The sequence below is a fragment of the Oncorhynchus mykiss genome, chromosome 10 (genome assembly GCF_057628025.1).
Source record: "Oncorhynchus mykiss isolate SJ-2025 chromosome 10, ASM5762802v1, whole genome shotgun sequence".
NCBI lineage: Eukaryota > Metazoa > Chordata > Actinopteri > Salmoniformes > Salmonidae > Oncorhynchus > Oncorhynchus mykiss.
The window spans coordinates 75,021,281-75,042,500 of record NC_143031.1 but is presented as its reverse complement, the minus strand read 5'-3'; the positions used below and the strand labels follow the sequence as shown (position 1 = coordinate 75,042,500).

General features: G+C 46.4%; 2 protein-coding genes across 4 annotated transcripts in view; both read right to left on the bottom strand.

Moving 5' to 3' along the window:
- The window catches only part of LOC110497264 (dual specificity testis-specific protein kinase 2), a 21,601-nt gene extending 15,881 nt beyond the window's left edge, over window positions 1-5,720 (bottom strand). Inside the window, exons 1-2 of one of the 3 annotated variants that reach the window (XM_090187927.1) lie at window positions 5,502-5,720; window positions 4,269-4,944 (exon numbers count right to left, since the gene is read on the bottom strand). In XM_090187927.1, the coding sequence (XP_090044053.1) occupies window positions 4,269-4,508 (240 nt within the window). In that variant the 5' untranslated portion in view covers window positions 4,509-4,944; window positions 5,502-5,720. Of the gene's footprint in view, window positions 1-3,320; window positions 3,482-4,268; window positions 4,945-5,501 lie in introns of those variants that run through there. The other 2 variants (XM_090187928.1, XM_090187929.1) reach the window with 2 other exon arrangements.
- Window positions 5,721-6,977: 1,257 nt separating this feature from the next.
- Window positions 6,978-19,840, bottom strand: LOC110497270 (fatty-acid amide hydrolase 2-A). The gene is made up of 11 exons (XM_090187930.1): window positions 19,266-19,840; window positions 18,092-18,174; window positions 17,768-17,904; window positions 16,258-16,467; window positions 15,951-16,070; window positions 11,388-11,523; window positions 11,165-11,282; window positions 9,782-9,901; window positions 9,567-9,678; window positions 8,986-9,174; window positions 6,978-8,208 (listed from the first exon to the last, which is right to left on the bottom strand). Exons 1-11 carry the CDS (start codon window positions 19,455-19,457, stop codon window positions 7,979-7,981), a joined length of 1,647 nt encoding a protein of 548 aa, XP_090044056.1. The 5' UTR covers window positions 19,458-19,840; the 3' UTR covers window positions 6,978-7,978.
- Window positions 19,841-21,220: the final 1,380 nt, after the last annotated feature.

Sequence of the window (21,220 nt, the reverse complement as noted above, 5' to 3'; positions counted from 1 at the left end):
CCTTGGCCCAGTGAACACATTGATGTTGTGTATCAGTAATGTACTGTATCTTGGCACAGTGAACACATTGATGTTGTGTATCAGTAATGTACTGTATCTTGGCACAGTGAACACATTGATGTTGTGTATCAGTAATGTACTGTATCTTGGCCCAGTGATCACATTGATGTTGTGTATCAGTAATGTACTGTACCTTGGCCCAGTGAACACATTGATGTTGTGTATCAGTAATGTACTGTATCTTGGCACAGTGAACACATTGATGTTGTGTATCAGTAATGTACTGTATCTTGTCCCAGTGATCACATTGATGTTGTGTATCAGTAATGTACTGTATCTTGGCCCAGTGATCACATTGACGTTGTGTATCAGTAATGTACTGTATCTTGGCCCAGTGATCACATTGACGTTGTGTATCAGTAATGTACTGTATCTTGGCCCAGTGATCACATTGATGTTGTGTATCAGTAATGTACTGTATCTTGTCCCAGTGAACACATTGATGTTGTGTATCAGTAATGTACTGTATCTTGGCCCAGTGAACACATTGATGTTGTGTATCAGTAATGTACTGTATCTTGGCACAGTGAACACATTGATGTTGTGTATCAGTAATGTACTGTATCTTGTCCCAGTGATCACATTGATGTTGTGTATCAGTAATGTACTGTATCTTGGCCCAGTGAACACATTGATGTTGTGTATCAGTAATGTACTGCATCTTGGCCCAGTGAACACATTGATGTTGTGTATCAGTAATGTACTGCATCTTGGCCCAGTGAACACATTGATGTTGTGTATCAGTAATGTACTGTATCTTGGCCCAGTGAACACATTGATGTTGTGTATCAGTAATGTACTGTATCTTGGCCCAGTGAACACATTGATGTTGTGTATCAGTAATGTACTGTATCTTGGCCCAGTGATCACATTGATGTTGTGTATCAGTAATGTACTGCATGTTGGCCCAGTGAACACATTGATGTTGTGTATCAGTAATGTACTGTATCTTGGCCCAGTGAACACATTGATGTTGTGTATCAGTAATGTACTGTATCTTGGCCCAGTGAACACATTGATGTTGTGTATCAGTAATGTACTGTATCTTGGCCCAGTGATCGCATTGATGTTGTGTATCAGTAATGTACTGCATCTTGGCCCAGTGAACACATTGATGTTGTGTATCAGTAATGTACTGCATCTTGGCCCAGTGAACACATTGATGTTGTGTATCAGTAATGTACTGCATCTTGGCCCAGTGAACACATTGATGTTGTGTATCAGTAATGTACTGCATCTTGGCCCAGTGAACACATTGATGTTGTGTATCAGTAATGTACTGCATCTTGGCCCAGTGAACACATTGATGTTGTGAATCAGTAATGTACTGTATCTTGGCCCAGTGAACACATTGATGTTGTGTATCAGTAACGTACTGTATCTTGTCCCAGTGAACACATTGACTGTCATGTTAATAGTCTGTGGTAACGACATGGGCATTTATACAGCAGTCACGGACCTTGAGGTTTTAAAACAAACACACACAAGTCCCCACACACTGATGTGCTCACCATCACACCTTCAGTTCACAGTGAAGTTGCTATAGTTTAAATTGAAGATGCACACACTGTAAACACACACACAGAAACACACAGAGGCTGTGAGAGCCTGAGAGGTAATCAGCTTAGTGTGAGCAGTGAGCGCGACCTGTTCTCCTGTAATCACACAGTCCTCTCCTCCTCTCTGGCAGGGCAGGGGCACAGTCCCACTGAGACACACACTTCTCTGGCAGGGCACAGTGCCACTGAGACACACACCTCTCTGGCAGGGCAGGGGAACAGCACGACTGAGACACACACCTCTCAGGCAGGGCACAGTACCACTGAGACACACACCTCTCTGGCAGGGCAGAGGCACAGTGCCACTGAGACACACACCTCTCTGGCAGGGCAGGGGCACAGTACCACTGACACACACCTCTCTGGCAGGGCAGGGGCACAGTACCACTGAGACACACACCTCCCTGGCAGGGCACAGTACCACTGAGACACACACCTCTCTGGCAGGGCACAGTATCACTGAGACACACATCTCTCTGGCAGGGCACAGTACCACTGAGACACACACCTCTCTGGCAGGGCACAGTACCACTGAGACACACATCTCTCTGGCAGGGCACAGTACCACTGAGACACACACCTCTCTGGCCGGGCACAGTGCAACTGAGACACACACCTCTCTGGCAGGGCACAGTACCACTGAGACACACAACTCTCTGGCAGGGCACAGTACCACTGAGACACAAAACTCTCTGGCAGGGCACAGTGCCACTGAGACACAAAACTCTCTGGCAGGGGCACAGTACCACTGAGACACAAACCTCTCTGGCAGGGCACAGTATCACTGAGACACACACCTCTCTGGCAGGGCACAGTACCACTGAGACACAAAACTCTCTGGCAGGGCACAGTACCACTGAGACACACAACTCTCTGGCAGGGCACAGTACCACTGATACACACACCTCTCTGTCAGGGCAGGGGCACAGTACCACTGAGACACACAACTCTCTGGCAGGGCACAGTACCACTGAGACACACACCTCTCTGGCAGGGCACAGTATCACTGAAACACACACCTCTCTGGCAGGGCACAGTACCACTGATACACACACCTCTCTGGCAGGGCAGGGGCACAGTACCACTGAGACACACATCTCTCTGGCAGGGCACAGTACCACTGAGACACACACCTCTCTGGCAGGGCACAGTATCACTGAAACACACACCTCTCTGGCAGGGCACAGTACCACTGAGACACACACCTCTCTGGCAGGGCACAGTACCACTGAGACACACACCTCTCTGGCAGGGCACAGTACCACTGAGACACACACCTCTCTGGCAGGGCACAGTGCCACTGAGACACACATCTCTCTGGCAGGGCACAGTACCACTGAGACACACACCTCTCTGGCAGGGCACAGTGCCACTGAGACACACATCTCTCTGGCAGGGCACAGTGCCACTGAGACACACATCTCTCTGGCAGGAGAGATTCCCACCTCTTTCACCATGTCAAAATCTTTTGTTAGTATATGCTGAACAAGTCTCTAAGAAATAGACTAGATCCCTGCACAACAACAGACTAAAGAGAATAACCTTACTCCTTATAGTCCAAGGACATTACATTACTCTGGCAGCCAAATAATCCATCTAACCATGAATCGATTCTCAGTTGTGGTACAGTTCTAGAAACGTAAAGCTCTCTACTTTCATTTCACATCAACATTATTCCACAGATGCAAAATACACACTTACTGTACAATGTTTTTAACACAGTTGCAGCCGGCAGTATTTTTCAGTGACAACACGTTTGTGGCGTCTGTTTTCCATTTACACAGGTGAGACGCAGATAGCTAATTGGCACAGGCAGTGCACTCAGTCTACCGTCTGTTTTCGGTAAACAAGCGCTGTACCATGGAGACATGTCCGTGTGGGAACCCTAACCGTATAAAATGTAACTTTCTTTAGCATAGAAATGTGAGTTATAGATTTGTCATGGCATTGAGCGCAAGTCTAAAAAGCGGTAGATCTGTTCTATGTGTGCTATTTCTACGCTTCCCGTCCTTAAGTTTCGCTTTTGCATCTTTTACTTTCGGTTTTGAACACCAACTTCAAAACAGCTGAATATACAATATTGTTGGTTATTGAAAACATATTTCACAGCGGATTAGATTAGATTCTCTATACTCGAGTGCTTTAATGTTCAGACCGAGCGGCGCGGCTCTTAACAAAACTCCCCCTACAGAAGACGCCTTCCTCCATTGACTTATGTGTAATGTAATGAAACAGAGAGTCATGAGCCTGGGCTAGCTAGATCCTAGCAGCTGTACTAATGAGATGTGTCTCTCAGGGGAGTCATAGGGTGGTCTGTCATCTATACTGAGAATAACAAGGTTGTCTGCAGTCAACAGTCCTACACATATTTTCCTGTGTGTGACCTATAGACCTGTAAATGATGATGAACCTTGTGTAGCAAGCTGGACTTGAGGAGGTGATGCCCTTGGTCAAAGGGTGGGCACACTACTACTTCCTGTGCCATCAAGGTTCAGACCTCATGGATCATGGCAGACAGAAGTAGTAGTATGCTGCATATATATATACATACAAGGAGGCTGGCTATACATAGTTTTTTAAGCATTGCAATATAATATTATACAGTAATGAATGAATAGGTTTTGTTAATAACTTGCATTGAAGACTCACCTTGAAGACCTCTGAAAAGAACCCTGACCCGATCTTCTCACATACGAAGTCATCGATGCGCGCCAGGCTGGAAACGGCACTCCGCAGTGCCCGGTACGACGAGGGCCTGATCCGATTGGGCGCGTGAATACCGTGCAGCAGGGGCTCCGCAGCAACCTCCGCGTCGCTACTTTCGTCGTGCTCCATCACAGCGGTGTTTTCACAGAGAGACACGTGCACGTTTAAACCGCAGTCCGGCATCCACGCGCGGTTCCCATCGCCTCGGAATGACAAATGTCCTCCGTCGTGCGAGGGGATTAATTGGTTGTTGAAACCCCGGTAGAGACCCCGTGTCGGCTGTTAAGGTCCTGATAAATCAATCGGGAAAATGAATAGGCTTTCCCTTCTCCTCACTAGATCAGCATCGCCATCACCTCTTGTCTCCCTCTCTTTCAGTCCTCATGCGGAATCCAGCGTTCGGTGCGTGAGGAGGCTTGGTTCACTTCGTCATCCCGTTAACGGGTGATACAGGCACTGAACGGTACCGTCATCGCTGCTGACGGTGGAGGAGGGAGGCGGAGGTGCATGCAGCCGGTTCCTTCTCCTATAGCCAGCCTATCACAATGTCTCAGTCGATGCAGGCTCGTCCTAGCGGCGATGGAACCTATTGCTGCATGCAAAAAGACCACAGCTGTCACTGTCAGGGAGAGAAGGAAGTCGTTTAAGAACAGCCTATTCGTTATAGTTTATAGTTCATCCAAGTCAAAGGGAAAACCTTCAACTATAGTCAGCCATTCCCCCTCTTGTTCATTTTTCTATCGCACTCTTTCAGCACCACCTCATTGCAATATATTATTCTGAATATGGTCGGCTACAATTAATCAACGCTAGCTACATTGTAGCCCTATTATTAATCCCGATCCTACGGGGTGTTCATAGGATCCAATGTTGCTGTAGCAGACGGCCGCTACTAAAGCACCTTGTGTGGCGATAAGCCATGCCCTCAGCTGCCCGCTCCTCTCCACTTGACAAATAGAGCTGGTGAATTAAGCTGACTGACCTTAACAGCGAAAATATAGATTGCTGCAAGACAGATCATCAAAATGAAACGAGCTTGATTGCACTTTCCATCAGACACTGTAGTGTTAATCATGGAAGAGCTCGCTCAGAATACAACCGTAAATTCATTACCGGGGGATTTCTGCCTGGATGATTGCTATAATGGCCGAATAAGCCGGATATCCAACGGTTTACCTGTCTTTGCAAAGCAGTATCGGATGATGTAGGAATTGTGTTGGCTTCTCGGTCAAAACAGTCACAATAAAATAATCGATCGTTACAATAACTGCAGATGGTCTATCGACGGTAAATCTACCGTGGATTTCGATCCGTTTCTTGGTCTGATTCCCAGTGCGGTCGATCTCTCTACCGTAATAATAATGTTTTCTTGAAGCGCTGCTAAACGAGCTCTCTGATTGGACGACACACGGGGCGGGGCCTGAGAGAAAATAACGTGAAGCGGAAGTGTCACTGCAATGACACTTTTTTTCTTTCTAATATTGTATTATTCTGTTCCACTGTGCCACTGATGCTTTTACTGTACACGCTGGAACCTGAAGCAATGGTGCCCCTCGCTGAAAACCCTGATGATGAGCTCAAACTACTGCAGATATTCAAACATATGGTCAGGTTAAAGATTCTGGAAATAAATATGTTTCTAAGCAAATTCAGACTCTTTTCACATTAAAGCAAGTAGCAGAATTTGAAAGCTCATTTGAATAAAATACATTTTATTGCATATTTAACTGTTGGGATGTCAGTGGACATTCAAAACAATGCGCTTTTGTATAAGGCTGCATTTTTCCTTATCTTGGCACATAAAAACCTTAGGCTACAGGACAAAACAAAAGCACCATAGCTTCCACCAGGATGCAAAACATTACCTGGGAACTCGGAAAATATACGAGGTCAAATCATGACGTCAGAAAGTCGGAGCTCTAGAATGATTTTTACCCAGTCTGTTTTCTGAACCCGGTTGGTTTGAACGCACTGAGGTCGGAAGTCGGAGAATTCTGAGTTCCCAGTTGTTTTGAAGGAGGCATAAATCCACGGCCCTGAGTGATGACAGATTCCTATTTGTGGACTGGTGTGTGCGTGGTGAATGAGGACATCATTGCGTGATTTCATTCTGAATCGCAACACTCCAATCTGTGATGATTTAGTCACAGGAACCAACGTTTTAGCCACCGTGCTTCTACATCTGCATTGCTTTCTGTTTGGGGCTTTAGGCTGGGTTTCTGTATAGCACTTTGTGACATCAGCTGATGTAAAAAGGGCTTTATAAATAAATTTGATTGAGAACACAAACAAAAACTGAATCGACTAGCTCAGGTTCCCCATTTCTCTTTCAATCATAGATCTGAACAGCACACCACCTTTGCAATGACAACCAGACATTCTATGCTATTGATAAAATGTAATTGGAACATATACTCCCCCCGTGGTCAAATTGAAGAAGACATTGTCAGCAGAAAAGATTAGCCTACATTTCTGAGATTGTGGGTCGGTTTCCCCGGATACAGATTAAGGACACTCTTGGATTTACAAGCATGCTCAATGGCTTAATCTGTGTCCGGGAAACCAGCCTGAAGTGTACCATTGCTGCTACGGGGAAATATAAAGGTCCGTTTCACAGAGAAAATGTCAAAAACACACTTAGGAAATACAATGTTGTCCTCAGTATAATGTACATTTTATTATACTATTTGTTCTGGCATAATTGTAGTAGGACAGTAACCATTGACATTTAATATGAAACATTACCAAAGAGATCCTTTCAAATGATCATAATGTGCACATGTCTTTATACAGTAGATCAAGTTAACCTTTTAACTTGTTGAAAAAGCGCCAGTCATTGAAGAGACGTGGTATATCACATCACCCATCAATTACCCATCATTTCAACATGGACTACACCATAACACATTACATTCTCATAATACCGTCTCTCTCCAATAAGGTTCCAACGTCTCGTTAGTGGTGGACAAATACAGTGTACAGAGAGAAAACCTTATTGGACATTACACAACAAAACCCTGACGCAACATATAGCTGTCGGACAGTCACCACCCGCATCCCAAATGGCACCCTTTTCCCGATATAGTGCGCTACTTTTGACCGGGACCCATAGTAGTGCAATATGTAAGTAGTGCACTATGGAGGGAATAGGGCTCTGGTCAAAAGTAGTGCACTATGTAGGGAATAGGGCTCTGGTCAAATATAGAGCACTATGAAGGGAATAGGGCTCTGGTCAAATATAGAGCACTATGAAGGGAATAGGGCTCTGGTCAAATATAGGGCACTGTGTAGGGAATAGGGCTCTGGTCAAATATAGGGCACTGTGTAGGGAATAGGGCTCTGGTTAAATGTAGTGTACTATATAGGGAGTCATTTGGGACACAAGCCAGGAACACACAATGACAGGACACAAAGGCTCTTTGGACAAGCATAGGGCACTTTGTGACGAAGACACAACAGACATACTGTAGTGGACGAGTGACTCAGTAACCTGACGACAGTCTGTTGTTAAGGAACGAATGAGAAGGCTGGACGACTGACAGGACGGCATGTGCAAACAGACAGTGTGAGTGTGTCTGTCTGTCTGTGTCAGTGCATACATTCCTCTGTCTTCTAGGACTGTCATTCATCCCAGAATAAACATCTCTGTATATTCACGATGTGGTCGTTGACGCCCCGCGCCAGGTATCTAGCTGGGTGGTGGCCGTGGCGATGCTCCCCGGGTCTCTCCAACCGCCGAAGGTCTTCTCCAGGAACACAGCGGTGGCCAGGGAGAGACGGTCCTGCTGCTTCCCCACTACCAGCTGCAGTCCCAAGGGTAAACCCTCCGCGCTCAGCCCCAACGGACACTGGGTCACCGGAAGGCCCAGAATGTTAAAGATACCTGTGAGGAATGAGAGAAGGGTACCGTGTCAGAGCTGATAAAAATGTGGAACTGTACTTCAGGCAATGGCTGTCATTTAGGGTTAGATATTTTCCTGACCAGGTAAAGATCATACAAGGCTCTGCAAACTACTGCCTACCTTCCACCACTGACACCAAGCTAGCTAAAGCACCACTGACACCAAGCTAGCTAAAGCACCACTGACACCAAGCTAGCTAAAGCACCACTGACACCAAGCTAGCTAAAGCACCACTGACACCAAGCTAGATAAAGCACCACTGACACCAAGCTAGATAAAGCACCACTGACACCAAGCTAGCTAAAGCACCACTGACACCAAGCTAGCTAAAGCACCACTGACACCAAGCTAGCTAAAGCACCACTGACACCAAGCTAGCTAAAGCACCACTGACACCAAGCTAGCTAATGTACCATTGACACCAAGCTAGCTAAAGCACCACTGACACCAAGCTAGCTAAAGCACCACTGACACCAAGCTAGCTAAAGCACCACTGACACCAAGCTAGCTAATGTACCATTGACACCAAGCTAGCTAAAGCACCACTGACACCAAGCTAGCTAAAGCACCACTGACACCAAGCTAGCTAAAGCACCACTGACACCAAGCTAGATAAAGCACCACTGACACCAAGCTAGATAAAGCACCACTGACACCAAGCTAGATAAAGCACCACTGACACCAAGCTAGATAAAGCACCACTGACACCAAGCTAGCTAAAGCACCACTGACACCAAGCTAGCTAAAGCACCACTGACCAGTGTAGGAGAAGTTGAAGGGGGTGAAGAGGGGATGGTGGTGTTTGGGGGCGAGGTGCGGGTGAGAGGGGTAGAGCAGCACCCCGTCTGTCCCCAACAGTTCCTCCAGGTCCTTCTGGAGAGACTCCTTCTGCTGCAGGATGAACTGGGTGGGCTGGGACCTCTGGAACATCTCTACCAGGACCAGACCTGAGAGAGAAGGTAGAGAGAGGTAGAGAGAGAGCGAGAGAGAGGTAGAGAGAGGCAGAGAGAGAGAGGTAAAAGGACAGTCATTTGTATGTACCAACACACTCCCAGTCTGACGTGGATCGGGACCAGTGAAACATCTCTACCAGGACCAGAACTGAGGGAAGTTCTGGTTATTTCATTTACAACAATGTGCCCCACTTTCAAGAGCACTGAGTTAAATGAAAGACAATATAACATTATCCCCAGTTACAGACAACATGACATAGTTGACAAGGGAGAGGGGGACAGGGAGAGAGAGAAAAGGAGGGAGGAACAGAGAAGTAGGGGAGGCCTACTACATGTCCTTAAACCATCACACACCATCACATAACCAACACATAACAATCACACACCTATAGCAGCCACGGTGTGCTTGGAGAGTCCCACAGTCCACTTAGCCATCTCCCATAGAGGCCACACCTTCTTCCCATGGTCAGACATCAGCTCTGCAAACGATGTGGGCTGCTGTTGGACGAACAGGCATACAGACCATTAAGGCAATACTATACATTCAAGCACTCACCAATCACTCAGAGACAAGCAAAAACTCACACAAATAGATACACACCTTTCCATCCTTCCCCGGGGCTCCCATCATCGCACTCCAGATCTGGAAGGAGTATTTGAGCTGAGGAATCTTCAGCTGCTGAACTTTGACCCCCAGGTCTGCCTCCAGACACTCTACCACCTGGGGAAGACATGGTGACACTGAATTCTCTAATGTTCTCTCCCTCCCTCTCTATTTCCATCTTCTAATCTTCCTCTGTCTCTCCTGATTCAACCATTTCCCTCATCTCTTATCTCCACCTCCTTTGCTCTATCTCCCCCTTTCTTTCTCCAACTCACCCTCCTCTCTCTCTCACCCTCCTCTGAGCCAGGACTAGCTGCTGGTCTATAGGAGACACCAGAGGAACTCTCCTGTCTCCCTCCCCTCCTCCCCCTCTCTCTCTCACCCTCCTCTGAGCCAGGACTAGCTGCTGGTCTATAGGAGACACCAGAGGAACTCTCCTGTCTCCCTCCCCTCCTCCCCCTCTCTCTCTCACCCTCCTCTGAGCCAGGACTAGCTGCTGGTCTATAGGAGACACCAGAGGAACTCTCCTGTCTCCCTCCCCTCCTTCCCCTCTCTCTCTCACCCTCCTCTGAGCCAGGACTAGCTGCTAGTCTATAGGAGACACCAGAGGAACTCTCCTGTCTCCCTCCCCTCCTCCCCCTCTCTCTCTCACCCTCCTCTGAGCCAGGACTAGCTACTGGTCTATAGGAGACACCAGAGGAACTCTCCTGTCTCCCCCCCCTCCTCCCCTCTCTCTCTCTCTCACCCTCCTCTGAGCCAGGACTAGCTGCTAGTCTATAGGAGAGACCAGAGGAACTCTCCTGTCTCCCTTCCCTCCCCCCCCTTTCTCTCTCTCCTCTGAGCCAGGACTAGCTGCTGGTCTATAGGAGACACCAGAGGAACTCTCCTGTCTCCCTCCCCTCCTCCCCCCCTCTCTCTCTCACCCTCCTCTGAGCCAGGACTAGCTGCTAGTCTATAGGAGACACCAGAGGAACTCTCCTGTCTCCCTCCCCTCCTCCCCCTCTCTCTCTCACCCTCCTCTGAGCCAGGACTAGCTGCTGGTCTATAGGAGACACCAGAGGAACTCTCCTGTCTCCCTCCCCTCCTCCCCCTCTCTCTCTCACCCTCCTCTGAGCCAGGACTAGCTGCTGGTCTATAGGAGACACCAGAGGAACTCTCCTGTCTCCCCCCCCTCCTCCCCTCTCTCTCTCTCTCACCCTCCTCTGAGCCAGGACTAGCTGCTAGTCTATAGGAGAGACCAGAGGAACTCTCCTGTCTCCCTCCCCTCCTCCCCCTCTCTCTCTCTCACCCTCCTCTGAGCCAGGACTAGCTGCTGGTCTATAGGAGACACCAGAGGAACTCTCCTGTCTCCCTCCCCTCCTCCCCCCCTCTCTCTCTCACCCTCCTCTGAGCCAGGACTAGCTGCTGGTCGACAGGAGACACCAGAGGAGAGCCTCCATCGTGAGGAACAGAAAAGAACCGAAGTCGCTTCAGATCCACCTGAGACGACAGAAACAACCTGCAGAGGGGGAGGCAGAGAGAGAGAAGACATGGTCATATCTGGGTATTATTAACGTGTAGTCATTGTTTATCTTTGATTGTTGTTGTTGTTGCCCCTCTGTACCTGTCAGCGTTGGCTCCTCCCATAACTCTGAGCATTGGCAGCAGGTCCTGGGCGTAGCGACACATTGGGCCTGTACACAAGAAACCAGGCTGCTGCCCCGAGGCCGGGGGGAACTGACCCACGTTAGATACTACACCTACAGAGAGAGAGAGAACTGACCCACGTTAGATACTACACCTACAGAGAGAGAGAGGAGAACTGACCTATGTTAGATACTACACCTACAGAGAGGAGAACTGACCCACGTTAGATACTACACCTACAGAGAGGGGAACTGACCCACGTTAGATACTACACCTACAGAGAGGAGAACTGACCCACGTTAGATACTACACCTACAGAGAGGAGAACTGACCCACGTTAGATACTACACCTACAGAGAGAGAGAGGAGAACTGACCTACGTTAGATACTACACCTACAGAGAGGAGAACTGACCCACGTTAGATACTACACCTACAGAGAGGAGAACTGACCCACGTTAGATACTACACCTACAGAGACGAGAACTGACCTACGTTAGATACTCCACCTACAGAGAGAGAGAGAGAACTGTCCCACGTTAGATACTACACCTACAGAGAGAGAGAGAACTGACCCACGTTAGATACTACACCTACAGAGAGGAGAACTGACCCACGTTAGATACTACACCTACAGAGAGGAGAACCAACCCACGTTAGATACTACACCTACAGAGAGGAGAACTGACCCACGTTAGATACTACACCTACAGAGAGAGAGGAGAACTGACCCACGTTAGATACTACACCTGTCTAGAGGGAGGATAATGGACAATATCAGTAGAACACCCAGAAAAACACACATACCTGCAAGCAAACAAAACCACACAAACACACACAAAGGACGTGTGTTCATGTATGTTAATGATTCAACCATATATACATCAGCAACCACAGCTAATGAAGTCACTGAAACCCTTAACAAAGAGTTGCAGTCTGTTTAGGAATGGGTGGCCAGTAATAAACTGGTCCTGAACATCTCTAAAACTAAGAGCCTTGTATTTAGTACCAATCACTCCCTAAGTTCTAGACCTCGGCTGAATCTGGTAATGAATGGTGTGACTGTTGAACAAGTTGAGGAGACTCAATTACTTGGTGTTCCCTTAGATTGTAAACTGTCATGGTCAAAACATACAGATTCAATGGTTGTAAAGATGGGGAGAGGTCGGTCCGTAATAAAGAGATGCTCTGCTTTTTGACTGCACAAAGAAGGTCCTGCAGCCTCTAGTTTTGTCTGATCTTGATTATTGTCCAATCATGTGGTCAAGTGTTGCAAAGAAAGACCTAGTTAAACTGTAGCTCATTGTAATCAGAGGGCTGATATAAATACTATGTATGCCAGTCTCTCTTGGCTAACAGTTGAGAAGAGACTGACTGCATCACTTCTTCTTTTGATAAGAAACATTGTGTTGAAAATCCCTAATTGTTTACATAGTCAACTTACGGTGCATTCGGAAAGTATTCAGACCCCTTAACCTTTTCTACATTTTGTCACGTTAGAGCCTTATTCTAAACCAGATTAAATAGTTAGTTTCCCCTCAACAATCTCCACACAATACCCCATAATGACAAAGCAACATTCTTTTTTTTTTTATGTTTGCTAATGTATAAAAAAAAATACAAAAATGAAAATATCTGAATTACATAAGTATTCAGACCCTTTACTCAATACTTTGTTGAAGCACCTTTGGCAGTAATTACAGCCTTGAGTCTTCTTGGGTATGACACTATAAGCTTGGCACACCTGTATTTGGGGAGTTTCTCCCATTCTTCTCTGCAGATCCTCTCAAGCTCTTTCAGGTTGGATGGGGAGCATCACTGCACAGCTATTTTCAGGTCTCTCCAGAGATGTTCGATAGGGTTCAAGTCCGGGCTCTTGCTGGGCCACTCAAGGACATCCAGAGACTTGTCATGTAGCCACTCTTGCGTTGTCTTGGCTGTGTGCTTAGGGTTGTTGTCCTGTTGGAAGGTGAACCTTGGCCCCCGTTTGAGGTCCTGGAGCAGGTTTTGATCTCTCTGCACTTTACTCTGTTCATCTTTCCCTCAATCCTGACTAGTCTCTCAGTCCCTGCCACTGAAAAACATCCCCACAGAATTATGCTGTCATCACCATGCTTCACTGTAGTTATGGTGCCAGATTTCTCCATATATGACTCTTGGCATTCAGGCCAAACAGTTCAATCTTGGCCACAGCACCTCAGCCACGCTCAAAGTCCTAAACGAAATCATAACCGCCATCGATAAGAGACATTACTGTGCAGCCATATTCATCGACCTGGCCAAGACTTTCGACTCTGTCAATCACCACATTCTTATTGGCAGACTCGACAGCCTTGGGATCTCAAATGATTGCCTCGCCTGGTTCACCAACTACTTCTCTGACAGAGTTCAGTGGGTCAAATCGGAGGGCCTGTTGTCCGGAACTCTGGCAGTCTCTACACAGGGTTCAATTCTCGGGTCGACTCTCTTCTCTGTATACATCAATGATGTCGCTCTTGCTGCTGGTGATTCTCTGATCCACCTCTACGCAGACGACAAGATTCTGTATACTTCTGGCCCCTCTTTGGACACTGTGTTAACTAACCTCCAGACAAGCTTCAATGCCATACAACTCTCCTTCCGTGGCCTCCAATTGCTCTTAAATAGAAGTAAAACTAAATGCATGCTCTTCACCCAATCCCTGCCCGCACCTGCCCGTCCGTCCAGCATCACTACTCTGGACGGTTCTGACTTAGAATACGTGAACAACGACAAATACCTGGGTGTCTGGTTAGACTGTAAACTCTCCTTCCAGACTCACATTAAGCATCTCCAATCCAGAATTGGCTTCCTATATCGCAACAAAGCATCCTTCACTCATGCTGCCAAACAAACCCTCGTAAAACTGACCATCCTACCGATCCTCGACTTCGGGGATGTCATCTATAAAATAGCCTCTAATACTCTACTCAACAAATTGGATGCAGTCTATCACAGTGCCATCCGTTTTGTCACCAAAGCTCCAGCAAATATATCTCACTGGTCACCCCCAAAGCCAATTCCTCCTTTGGTCGACTATCCTTCCAGTTCTCTGCTGCCAATGACTGGAACGAACTGCAAAAATCACTGAAGCTGGAGACTCATATCTCCCTCACTAGCTTTAAGCACCAGCTGTCAGAGTAGCTCACAGATCACTGCACCTGTACATAGCCCATCTGTAAACGGCCCATCTATCTACCTCATCCCCATACTATATTTATTTATTTATTTATCTTGCTCCTTTGCACCCCAGTATCTCTACTTGCACATTCATCTTCTGCACATTCTACCATTCCAGTGTTTAATTGCTATATTGTAATTACTTTGCCACCATGGCCTAATGCCTTAACTCCCTTATCGTACCTCATTTGCACTCACTGTATATAGACTTTTTGTTGTATTTTGTTCTACTGAATTATTGACTGTATGTTTTGTTTATTCCATGTGTAACTCTATGTTGTTGTATGTGTCGAATTGCTATGCTTTATCTTGGCCAGGTCGCAGTTGCAAATGAGAACTTGTTCTCAACTAGCCTACCTGGTTAAATAAAGGTGAAATAAAAAAATATATAAAAACAAAATGCCACCAGGGGTCTTTTCACAGTCCCCAAATCCACAACAAATTCAAGAAAGCGTACAGTATTACATAGAGCCATTATTCAATGGAACTCTGTTGCTCAAATGAACAGCAGACCTGGTTTAAAAAACAGATAAAGCAACACCTCACGGCACAACGCCTCTCCCCTATTTGACCTAGATAGTTTGTGTTTATTGTATTGGACATGAAAGCTGTGTGCCCTTTTTAAATGTATGTAGTTCTGTCCTTGAGCTGTTGTTGTCTAATGATGCTCTGTATCATGTTCTGTGTGGACCCCAGGAAGAGTAGCTGCTGCAACGCGGGACAGATACAAACCTCCATGCACACAACACTCACACACAGAACGTGTCTCTCTGCAACGCGGGATAGATACAAACCTCCATGCACACAACACTCACACACAGGACGTGTCTCTCTGCAACGCGGGACAGATACAAACCTCCATGCACACAACACTCACACACAGAACGTGTCTCTCTACAACGCGGGGATAGATACAAACCTCCATGCACACAACACTCACACACAGAACGTGTCTCTCTGCAACGCGGGACAGATACAAACCTCCATGCACACAACACTCACACACAGAACGTGTCTCTCTACAACGCGGGGATAGATACAAACCTCCATGCACACAACACTCACACACAGAACGTGTCTCTCTGCAACGCGGGACAGATACAAACCTCCATGCACACAACACTCACACACAGAACGTGTCTCTCTGCAACGCGGGGACAGATACAAACCTCCATGCACACAACACTCACACACAGAACGTGTCTCTCTGCAACGCGGGACAGATACAAACCTCCATGCACACAACACTCACACACAGAACGTGTCTCTCTACAACGCGGGGATAGATACAAACCTCCATGCACACAACACTCACACACAGGTGTCAGACTGGACGCCCTCACCTGATGTTGGCTTGTGGCCGAAGATGCCGTTGAAGAATGCTGGGATGCGAATACTGCCCCCAACATCAGAGCCAACCCCTATCACGGAACCACCGCCCCCCAAAATACTGCCCTCCCCTCCTGAGAGAGACAGACAGAGAGATAAAGGTCATACTAGATGGTAGTAACAATATATTGAAGGTTGACAGTAAAGGTAACATTCTATTATCTGCTCCATTCCACCGTATTCCAAACATTCTGTTGCCATTCCATTTCATTGGATTCCATCCATTCCATTCCATTGGAGAATGACAGCGGTGTAACTAACCGGAGCTTCCCCCTGGTATTCTCTCCAGGTCGTATGGGTTGTTGGTGATTCCATACAGGTGGTTATGGGACTCAAGCCACATGCAGAGCTCACTACAGTTAGTCACCCCCAGAGGAATGGCCCCTGCCCTCTTCAGCAGAGCCACCGGGGGAGCGTCCGTTGCCGAAATCACCCCCCGCCGTGACACCAGCCCTGTGGAGTTAGGCATGCCTGGGAGAGGGAGAGGGATGGTAAATGGGGACAGTGAACAAGGCATTGGAACAAACAAGGCTTCTATTTCAACTGTAGTAGTTCAGTAGGTTTCCAATTTCAGCAGGTTTAGACCTTGAGAGTGAGGGAATGGCACAGAGACAGATAGACTTTAGCAACAAACGTTGCATCAAGGACAACCAGTGGGGAAAGAACACTGATTGCAGCACAGGCACAACTACAGCTCAGGGTATTGGCCATGTTGATCATATTATCCTCACTATAAGTAGCATTAGTAGCCTTAGTAGCCACAGTGTCTCCTGACCCCTCCTGTCTCAGCCTCCAGTATTTATGCTGCAGTAGTTTATGTGTCGGGGGGCTAGGGTCAGTTTGTTATATCTGGAGTACTTCTCCTGTCCTATTCGGTGTCCTGTGTGAATCTAAGTGTGCGTTCTCTAATTCTCTCCTTCTCTCTTTCTCTCTCTCGGAGGACCTGAGCCCTAGGACCATGCCCCAGGACTACCTGACATGATGACTCCTTGCTGTCCCCAGTCCACCTGGCTGTGCTGCTGCTCCAGTTTCAACTGTTCTGCCTTATTATTATTCGACCATGCTGATCATTTATGAACATTTGAACATCTTGGCCATGTTCTGTTATAATCTCCACCCGGCACAGCCAGAAGAGGACTGGCGATCCCACATATGCTCTCTCTAATTCTCTCTTTCTTTCTCTCTCTCGGAGGACCTGAGCCCTAGGACCATGCCCCAGGAATACCTGACATGATGACTCCTTGCTGTCCCCAGTCCACCTGACTGTGCTGCTGCTCCAGTTTCAACTATTCTGCCTTATTATTATTCGACCATGCTGGTCATTTATGAACATTTGAACATCTTGACCATGTTTTGTTATAATCTCCACCCGGCACAGCCAGAAGAGGACTGGCCACCCCACATAGCCTGGTTCCTCTCTAGGTTTCTTCCTAGGTTTTGGCCTTTCTAGGGAGTTTTTCCTAGCCACCGTGCTTCTTCACCTGCATTGCTTGCTGTTTGGGGTTTTAGGCTGGGTTTCTGTACAGCACTTTGAGATATCAGCTGATGTACGAAGGGCTATATAAAATAAATTTGATTTGATTTGATTTAGCCTGCCCTGGCCGCAAGACTCCATACTTTGGCACCAAACGTTGCATCAAATATTGAAATACAACAGACAGCAGTACTGCTGCAGGTCAGGGCAGTGACCCTGTTTGCCAGAGTACCAGGGTACATAGACAAAGTGACTCTATTCTAACCATCATTAGCAGGAGTAGCATTAGCAGCCTACCCTGGAGGGAGAAGGCCTCTTTGACAGTGAAAGGGACACCCAGTAGAGGAAGCCTGTCCTCCAGAACATCCTCTCCTCCTGTCTCCTCCTCTATCAGCTTATCTACCTGGGCTGCCTCCTGCAGGGCCAATGAAAACCTGAGAGAGATGGGTGGAGGGATGGAGGGAGAGAGAGAGAGAGAGAGAGAGGGGTGGTAGGAGGGAAGGACAGAGAATAGGAGGTAAGAGATAAAGGGAGGACGGGAGTGTGGCTTGACTTGAAATGCACAGTGAAAGTAGGTGTCCTCTCTCGATCTCACACACACACACACACCCTCTCTCTTACCTGTCCTTGACCATGGCATTGATGAGAGGGTTAATTTCTTGGATGCGGTCTATGTAGGTCTGTACCACCTCCACACTGGTTACCTGAGTGAACAGGGGCAATTATATCAATTACAGTCTGATTCATCAAGATATTCTGTGCCCCAAATGCCACCCTATTCCCTGTTAGTGCACTACCTTTGACCAGAAGTAGTGCATTACATAGGGAATAGGGTGCCATTTGGGATACAATCATGATCAATCCAAAAAATAAATGAGAAGCACAACCGTGAATATTTAGGATGAATATGTATATTCTCGTACGCTGTAAACACTGTAAAAAGCTATTCTGAGAGTACAATTGGCAGGATGTATAGTGACATTTTCCAGATGTTCAAAGCACTGTAACGTTACATAGCAGAGAGAGAACGGGAGTCGGGGAAAGAGTTCCTATTGTCTCTGTCTCTATCCCAAAATAGCACACTATTCCCTTTATAGTGCACTACTTTCAACCAGAACCCTATGGGCCTTGGTCAAAAGTAGTGCACTATATAGGTCACCAGTTGCCATTTGGGATGTAGCCTCCTCTGACTACAGTGACCTTTGTGCAGGTTAAGTCAAGTCCCCTCCGGTGGCTCTACGTGGCCCCCTGCCACTATTGTTTACGTTCTAGAAGTAAATCCCTCTCAACAGGGAGCCCGGCTCAACCATCAAAAGCCACACAAATCTGTGTCCCAACTGGTACCTTATTATGTAGTGCACTGCTTTTGAACAGAGCCCTGTATGGAATAGAGAACCAAACTACAGTATATCCTCTGGGATGTGACAGGATGTGTTTCAAAACACACCCAACTTGAATGTATTTTATATGAAATGCTAATTCAATAGGCTAATTTATTCAAGTAGGCCAAGAGTAATTAATACAAGTACTATTAGGTACGAAGTACAGTAAACTACTGTCAGTAAACTACTGTCGTGAGTTATTACTAGCCTACATATCCCAGCATTCGTCAGTGCCACCGAGTCACCTTGCAGCATCTTTCTCTTCCCTAAACATTCCGAGCTACGATGCATAATAAAACAAGCAACTGGCAGTTCTTCATTTACCCCGGACATTTCTATATGACTACACGTTATGTCACGATCTACCGGGTGGCATTTAACCACCTAACAACACTTTAATAAAGTTCACCTGCCTCTCTCCGTCGAATCATGCGGGCGAGCCGCATCGCGGGGACCATCAACAGTGGGTTGGTGATTGGTGGGAGCCTCCTCACCGACCTGTCGGCTCCCCGCAGCTGAGCGAGCAGCTGGAAGACAGCAAACAGCATCCCGACCGCTCCCCGCAGTATCGAGGCCAGGAACCGTTCGAACCGTGTCAGCGCCATTACTACCGATAGCGGAAGACTAGCTATTTCGACATGAGATTTCGGGTGCCAGAAATTGCCGTACTACTAAAAAAGATCCACTGCTCAGTCTCTATCCACTCTCCCAGAATGCAACGGGGGTGCTGTAATAAAATGAACCTCTGCCTCTGCTAGCTGCAGGTGTTATGTCAGACTCAAGTTTCTTGCATGAAAGTTAACCGGAATTTCCGTAGGGGACCCCATACAATCAGAAATGTTATATCACCGCTACGGAAGAAAGACTGCAGTCAGAGTGCAGTATAACTACAGTATGCATAAAACACTTTTTTTACTGCAGTAATTTTGCAGTGTAACTGCAATTAGAGTGCAGTATAACTGCAGTTCAACTGCAGTACAATGCAGTTATCAACTGCAGTTGAACGCAGCAATTACTGCGTCCAAAATACCACAGTCGACTGCAGTTACTGCACTTCTCAAAACTGCAATTTTTTGTTGTTGTCAGGGCACAATCACAATGAAAACGGTCTTATCTGCTGAAACTACACAGTGAAACAATTACATTGCATTGTTATACAGTTTATTGTAGCAGCAAGCGCTGTCTTTGCAGTGTCGTTGTTCCGTTTACTACCACTAGATGGCAGTAAATATCCCAGTCCAACGCTTCAGCTTCCTCCATTCAGACCCGCAGAGACAGTACACACACACAAAACACGCAGACACGCACTATTTAGGAATTTTGACTGTTTTTTAACCTTTCATTTGAAGGCCTACTTGTCAAACATGCAGTAGGAAAGAATAGGTTGCTCAAAATACAGTTATTCATTTGTGGAAATGTCTAAAGTAAAAAAACAAACACATTGCATTATGCTTTGGTCTTGATCTTTACTGATGAGTGAGCTGCCTGTAATGGTTATCATGCACCAATAGCAATCTCTCATTAGCCTGCATTTCTTGAATGATAGACAAACCATCCAATAGAGAGGCAATAGAGAACCACAATTATTTTCCAGCCATTACAATGAGCTTGTCCTCCTATAGCTCCTCCCACCAGCCTCCACTGACAGAAAACTAACCATACAGACACAGAACAGTGTGAATGTGATGAGCCATGGAATATCTGTGCAGCTTTGCTCCTTCAATGGTTTCCACTCGTGTTGCTTTGGATAACAATAAAGGTAGAAACCAATAAATGAACACCTGTCCAGTGAAAATCTCACAAAGTTAATATTCTGTTAACTTCGACCCAAATAATGTTGTTGACTCATTCTTTACTCGAATTTGTGGCCAAAGCATGAATTGGAGAAAAAATATGTCTTAAAAAAAATATGTCTCCATCTCAAACTTGTATCTCAAACAGACTGTTTAAAACATGCTTGCTATTTCTTCATAAGGAATGATGTCATACTCCTGAGGATGAGGTGCCCAATCAGCAGTCTACTCACGTTCATATTTTTATGACCGGTATATGCCCCATTCTGTTGTTGGGGTGACACCTTTCCAACACAGAAAAGCATTTTAACATAACGCACTTAGAATTTTTTGGAACTTAAACTATTTCACTCATATTTTTATAAATTATAGGTAATAATTTATAGAAATCTGGAAACACTGGAGAGTTACTTTAACATACACCTGGCGTGCTTTTTTCATTCCAATACCTTACTCAAAAATATAATTTGAGAGTCTTCACGGAAGTAGACAGTTTTTTACCCAATAGCTACAGCCCATGCCCCAAAGGACTGCTGCCGACAACAAATACTTACAACTTTTGCTGTAGTAGCAAA